A 7,324-nucleotide genomic window follows, 5' to 3' on the forward strand; every position below is an offset into this window, starting at 1 on the left:
AAGACCCAAGTCACACGTCCTTCAATTATAGCAACTCCATGACTTGTTGTTCAAAGCCTTCTATGATCCAGCCCCATCATACTGCATAACCCAGCCTCCTGTTGTCCTGTGGCTCACTCACCTGGGCCACCACGGCTATCCAAGTGGTCTCCACTGCTGTGCTCACACCATGTCCTGAATATCCACCTGAATATCCACTTTCCTTGTGTATGCCTTCATCACCCCCACTTCCAATCCATGCCGACAACAAATGTGAGTGAGTGGATATCCAAGCAGTATTGGCACCATACAGAGGTGACAGAACAGACACTCATTCCTGTCCCCAACGAACTCACAGTCCAGCAGAGAAGGCAGCTGCTAAATCAACGAGTACCAACAATTAGGTGATTCTACATGAGCAAAACTCTGCAATGAGAGGCCACTCAGGCGTATGAGGAGGGGCTTCAGAGCACGTTCCCTGAGGAAGCGACCGCTCGTCTGAGACACACAGTGGCTAGCAGTTAGCTGGGGACAGATGGTAGCACAGAAGAATGTTCCAGGCAGAGGCCAGCAGGAAGCAGCAGGACTCTTGAAAGAACAGCGAGTCCAGCAGAGCTGCAGTCAAAGAGACACAGGACAAGGCAGGGAGGCAACAGGAGGCCAAGCCAGGACAGGGCTGTGTGGGCGCACGAAGGCTTCGGGCTTGGCCCGGAACGCTGCATTTCACATTCGGGTCTCAGGCGAGCACATTAACCTCTACCAAAACAGAATCATCCAAGTCCCCTCTTTGGGAAGGAAAAATATGACATGAGAAATGAATCCCCTCTTAAGACAAGAGTCAGTTTTAATTAAAGGGAAATTAAGAAATCAGTTGGACACAAAAGTACTTTGTGTTTACTCAGGCATGATGGCTGCGTATTGTTTTTCTTGGCTGACAAAAGAGGCTGAAGGATGAAGATTATTAACAATCCAGGTAAAGAATCTGTTTGCTTACAAATCAGATTGAGACAAGGTCCCCAGTAAAACTAACCTGGATTATGCCCTGGGTAAGCAACAGATCTCTCAGCTGCTGTTCTCTAGCAGGAGAAAGGACTGTCTTCCTGTCTGTATGTTTTGACAGACCTGTTTTACACACCTCTAATGTTCTAGAAACATCAAGAATTGTGGGACAAGTTTTATGTGACCATAAGAAGTCATCAAACAGAATCAGGGTGGGAGGTTATCATCGTTGGAAATTTGTAACATCAGATATAACTAATCACCCAACGGATTAAAATTGTTGCTTCTTTTCCAGGCCTAAATCTCATTGTCACTCAGTGATGTAAAAGCTCCGTTTATGCCTTGGGGAGTTGGAAAGAGCAGCTGTCAGTCTTTCCCTTTGAAACTGTTAACATGGAAGTAGGAGCCTTGCTGGTCTTCTCACTCCCGTTAACCCCACCCATGGCTGGCTACTCCTCCCCAGACTAGTCCACGCCAGCCTCTCCCTCCTTTGCTTGTGTCATTGTTCCTGCCTAGAGTTCTTTCAGTTCCAGCTCCAGAGCTGTATTTCACACCACATGCCTAAGGCGACACGGCTGCTCATTGCCAAGGAAACCGTGCTGCACACTCAAGTCTTTGGAGTGAGGAATAAGCCTCTTGAAAATGGTAACTCAGAATGAAATTCATCACCAGTTGCAGATTTTCTTCTCTATGTGGGGAACAACACCAAGGAAGGAACATGCACACTGAGAATGTATAGTCAAAGGGCATACCCCATGAATGAAAATGACTCACTGGCCCACTCCTAGTGAAACATGAGCCTTGTGCTGCCCCCTAGTGGCTGAGTTGAGCGGGCCAATGAATATCATGTATCCCCTCCAGCTGATTCCCCACCTACCCCCAGATCAAGGCCCCTCCACGGTCTGGGTTACAGACAAAGTGAGCTGTTCACCTTGACCTCAATCAATACCAAGTCAAATGTCAACAGGCTAAGAACAGTAGGTTCCTGAGTATGACTCTTGGTCAGTCTAGTAACATTATCGGTTTGAAGCCCAGATCACTTAAGGTAACAATATGTCGCACCTCCTCAAAGTATTTCTCCCTGAGAAAGGGGAAAGTGGCAGGACAAACCTTGACTCCTGAGAAAGCAGAGGCCAGGTGGAGGAGGATACTCCCACCCTGCATCTGAGAGGATGAAACCAAAGTGAGCAGCCCCCAGCCTCCTTCTGAGTCCATTCAGGTATCATGCGCAAGGCTGAATCCATGAACCCCGAACCAAAATGCACCTGGGAAGTCTTCTGCTGTGCTTGATCTGCTTGGACAACCACAGCAGATCACTCCAGCCAAGAGCTTCCGACTTTAATTCTTCAGGAGCCCATGTGCATTCCATTAGCTCGGAAGTGAGCCCTAGAGCCAGCCCCTGGGTTCCATCACTTAGATGTCGTTGCCTGGGCTATCCCAAGCCTCCTGAGTGCAGGGAACTGCTCCTCTCCCTGTCCTGATTGGCAGCAGGGCACTCAGGAGCCGCTGCTGCATCTTCAGATGTTCCCTCTGCAAGAAGCAGGACCTGTTAAACTTCCCCAAACACACGTCTCAGCAATAGGGGCTTGCTATGTCGCTTGTGTCAGGGGCTCAGATTCTGATTCCTCCAGACCCAGTCATAAAGGGCCAGGCACCCCCAGAGGCAGCACCACCATCCTACAGACTCATGGTGCGTAGCTGAACACCTGGCATGCAGTGGACACTCAATTCTCACAGGCTACCAGCAGGGCTGATGACATCCAGCTAATCGGTACCCAGGCAGGCACAGAGGTGGGCAGAACAGCTTCCCCACTGGACAGCGAGCAGCTGCTCCCCAGAACATTGTCACCCCAGTTCCATCACCAGCATGGTGGCCTCTTCCTTGGGATCCCCAGAAGCTCTTCAAGGCTGGCCCTCATTCTGACTGGTCAGTATCACGGACACCAGCCATCAGACTCACTCTCATGTCTGGCTATCGTCATCGTCATTGCCACTTCATTAGGGGCTCACATCTCACAGATACTTATACCCAGAAATTCCACCCCATCCTCTGACTCCTCCTTCTCGCCCCACAGTGGGTCCCTGTCCCCTGCCTTTCGTTTGCGTGGTGATATTTTCTGGCTCAGCGTGATCCCTGGCCACCTCACTCACAGTCGTGACTTCACTTCCATTGTGTGGAGACTTGTCAGTTCCCACTGTGGGGAATGTGTCAGCCTAGCCAGGCTGGAACTGAACTGTGTTTATGATAATTCCCTTCCCTGAAGGGCTCTGGGTTAGCACAGGCCATAGAGACGGTGTAGGTGAGCCACGGAAGACAGAAGTGAAGCAGGGATGGTTTTGGTTTGATTCTCAGAGAGCTGCTGCAGGACACCAGGTGCTGCTGCCCCATAAACATTGGCCACCTTGCTGCCGTGAGACCATGGCCAGGCCGGCAACCCCTCCAGCCTGCTGGATCTCATCCTCCCGCTGCCCCTGCTCCTTGGCCAGGTGCCCCTTAGCTCTGTGATGAAGGTAAGCTTACGGGTAGTGAGAGTTCAACGTAATTTCTAGTCCAGCTTCACTGGGCCTGGTTCATCCTTGCAAATTCCCCTTTGTCTTGCTTCCCACATCACACCCCTCTTCCTTTCCTGATGGCCATGCAGACATAAAAATAGCAGCTGTGCCCAAACTGCTGACCCAGTTCTCGTGACGTGTGAGGTCCAAGCCCTAAAATAAATCCATGTCTATGTCTGTGTCTGTCTCTGTGTTCACAGGTAGGTGGGTAGATATACCAGATAGATAGATAGATAGATATTAATAGCTTGGCCTCTGATTGAAGTCTGATAGATGGAACTCTGACACAACATCTACCCAGTCACCTAAGCCACAAATCTGGTTTCATCCCAATCCCTCTCTCTCCATCACACCCAACATCTAAGCATCCAGCTGGGGAGCCATTCCACCTTCCAACCTGTATCATTCTCCAGGCGATTGGCTCTTCTTATTTTCTTTATGTTGGGATTTGACAATCAAATTATGCTTCTTCTACATACAGCCACTAAATGAGATGTCATGGTAGGAAAAGCAAAAGGGCTTCATGAGTGCTTGCTCCATAAAGGCTCAACAAAGAACTACAAATGACCCAAGTGCAGGCCAGCTCTCCTGTTCATCCCACTATCACTGCAAGCATTAAACAACCCGAGGTGAGCCTTCAGAAGGGCACCGTCATAGAGAGGGGTCCGTGACTGTACATCAGAGTCGTCCACCGTCCAGCACTGGCTGCAGCCAGTGACAAGCAGTGCACTCGCTGGGGGCTCGGCAGCAGCTTGATGACGAAGGCTTTTTACAGAAACACGTCTGCACTTACTTATCATGAAGGCAACAGGAGCTGCGCAGCAAACTCAGGATGCAAACAAGAGAAATGTTAGCCTGCTTAAGAGCACGGAGCTTAAGCATTGGCCTTGACGTTCACATAATAAATACGCTCATTCCACATTTCCCTGTCTCTTTCCTAATGTCCTGGCATGAGTCTCTAACACATTCTCCTTTTAGCATTTTTCCTGTGGGTGCTCAATTTTAATGAAACGATATTCCCCTCCTAGTGTCCTGCTTTTCCAGCCTGTCATCCATCATCCGGTAAGTCACAAAACATTTATTAAGTGCCTGAAGTTTGCCAAGTGCTAGGAAAAGATGGTTTATTAGTGCAGGATTTGTATTTGTGCAAGTTTCATCGGGGGGGGAGCGGGATCATCTGTCAAAAGTAATCAAACAATTAACACTTTCATTTAGTGATAGGTGTCACAAAGTTTGAGCGTATTGGGGGGGGGAGGCAGGATGATAAGCATGAGTGGGCAGGGAGAGAGGCCCCTTGGGAGAGGTGAGAATCAGGAAGGGACAAGCCCATGTGACCCTCTGAGCCAGGGCTTCCCTTGAGGGGCCGGCACTGTGGTGTAGCAGGTAAGGCTGCTGCCTGCAGTGCCAGCATCCCATATGGGTGCCAGTTCAAATCCCGGCTGTTACACTCCAGTCCAGCTCCCTGCTATGGCCTGGGAAAGCAGTGGAAGATGGCCCAAGTCTTTGGGCCCCTGCACTCACCTGGGAGACCCTGAGGAAGCTCCTGGCTCCTGGCTTTGGATTGGCCCAGCTGTGGCTGTTACAGCCATTTGGGGAGTGAACCAGCAGATGAAAGACTTCTCTCTCTTTCTCTCTGCCTCTGCCTCTGTAACTCTGCCTTTCAAAATAAACAAATAAAAATCTTAAAAAAAAAAAAAAAAAAAAAAAAAAAAAAAAAAGAGAGAGAGAAGAAAGCAGCAGCAGCCTGGAAATAGAAGGACCCTGGCACACACTCAGGTTGTGCCTAAATGAGGAGTGTAGAATAGTCCTTACGGGCCCCGCGGCCTGGGTGCCTGGCGGGCGGCCGAGATGGAGGCGGCGGCGACGACAGCCCGCCAGAGAGGAAGATTTACATGGACTACAACGCGACCACGCCCCTGGAGCCGGCAGTCATTCAGGCCGTGGAGGAGGCCATGCAGGACGCCTGGGGCAATCCCAGCAGCTCCTACCCCGCAGCTTGATCTTAAGCAAATTATTCCACCCTTTCATTCTCCCGTCTTGATGGACGGGAAGCGAGGTAGATGGCCAGAGCTCCCTCTCCTAGCATGTGGTCGGAAGGCCAAGGACATTATAAACGCAGCGCGGGAAAACGTGGCGAAGATGATAGGTGCGAAACCTCGAGACATAGTCTTCACCTCCGGGGGGACTGAGTCAAACAACTTAGTGATCCATTCTGCGATGAAAACCTTCCACGAAAACGAAGCCTCCGGAGGGGGCGCGGTGGAGCACCCCAGCCCGGTAGAGGGGGCCACGCCCCACTTCGTAACGAGCACAGTGGAGCACGACTCCATCTCTCTGCCCCTGCAGCACCTGGCAAAGGAGCAAGTGGCCGCAGTCACCTTTGTCCCAGTGTCCAAGGTGAGCGGGCAGGTGGAGGTAGACGACGTCCTGGCCGCAGTCCGTCCCACCACGTGCCTGGTGACCATCATGCTGGCCAATAACGAGACTGGCATCATCATGCCTGTCCCCGAAATCAGCCAGCGCATCGCAGCCCTGAACCAGAAGCGGGCAGCGTCCGGGCTGCCCCGCGTCCTGCGGCACACGGACGCCGCGCAGGCGTTGGGGAAGAGGCGCGTGGATGTGGAGGACCTGGGTGTGGACTTCCTGACCATCGTGGGGCACAAGTTCTACGGCCCCAGGATTGGCGCGCTTTATGTTCGAGGGCTCGGTGAACTCACCCCTCTGTACCCCATGCTGTTTGGAGGTGGACAAGAGCGGAATTTCAGGCCAGGGACGGAGAACACCCCGATGATTGCCGGCCTTGGGAAGGCTGCTGAGCTGGTGACCGCGAACTGTGAGGCTTACGAGGCCCACATGAGAGACGTCTGAGACTACCTGGAGGAGAGGCTGGAGGCTGAGTTTGGTAAAAAGAGAATCCATCTCAATAACCGGTTTCCAGGGGCCGAGCGGCTGCCAAACACCTGTAACGTTTCCATCCGGGGACCCCAGCTTCCAGGCCGCCTGGTGCTCGCACAGTGCCGGACGCTGCTGGCCAGTGTAGAGGCCACATGCCACTCGGACCTCGGGGACCAGCCGTCGCCCGTGCTGCTGAGCTGCGGCGTCCCCTTCGCGGTGGCCAAGAACGCGCTGTGCCTCAGCGTGGGCCGCAGCACCACCAGGGCAGAGGTGGAGCTCGCCGTGCAGGACCTGAAGCAGGCCGTTGGCCCGGCTGGAGGGCCAGGCCTAGTGCCGGGCCGCGCTGCTCATGGGAGTCCCCCGCCAGCCGTCTGGCTTCTGCTCGTCTCATCCCGCCACGGCGTGGCATGGTGAAGCGTGGGCGTCGGTGCGAGTGCCTCCTCCACGGACTGGGTTTGCCAGGCGCACAGACGGCCCTCCCCACGGCCCCACTGGCCACGGGCGACGGCGGGAGCAGACCGGCTGCAGCAGACCGGCTGCAGCCACACCCGCGCCCCTCTAGGGATCCGTGAGCCTCTCCTGAGCGCCCTACCTGGAAGCGGCGTTTTCATCTGCAAGATAAAACCAAGGGATCTATAAGTCACTGCCACTCGGCCGCCGTCAGGAAACTAGGAAGCTTGGCTCCCGGGGGCTCCCTGCCGCCTCGGTGGGCCCTGCCTCGACCAGGGCAGGACGCACCCTTGGTGGCCGAGCCCTTTCTGCTGCTGCCATGTGGGCTACAGGTCACTGGGCACCTCCCCTCCCCGAGCCACCGCCTCTCCTGGCTCCCCTTCTGATCTGCTCCACTGGCGTGGGCGGCCGGTGTCTGTGCCATCCCCGAGGTGGGAAATCGGATCTC

The 7,324-nt window shown here is 53.6% G+C and overlaps 1 protein-coding gene across 1 annotated transcript; it reads left to right on the top strand.

Moving 5' to 3' along the window:
• Positions 1-1,535: 1,535 nt before the first annotated feature.
• Positions 1,536-7,031, top strand: LOC100352639 (selenocysteine lyase-like). The gene is given in 6 exon segments (XM_089305430.1): positions 1,536-1,623; positions 1,796-1,896; positions 4,510-4,593; positions 5,337-5,524; positions 5,619-6,732; positions 6,734-7,031. Coding segments are annotated over 6 exon segments (1,599 nt in total). The 3' UTR covers positions 6,758-7,031.
• Positions 7,032-7,324: the final 293 nt, after the last annotated feature.

Source organism: Oryctolagus cuniculus, chromosome 1 (genome assembly GCF_051225735.1).
Source record: "Oryctolagus cuniculus isolate XC-2025 breed Fujian yellow rabbit chromosome 1, ASM5122573v1, whole genome shotgun sequence".
In the NCBI taxonomy this organism is placed as follows: Eukaryota; Metazoa; Chordata; class Mammalia; order Lagomorpha; family Leporidae; genus Oryctolagus; species Oryctolagus cuniculus.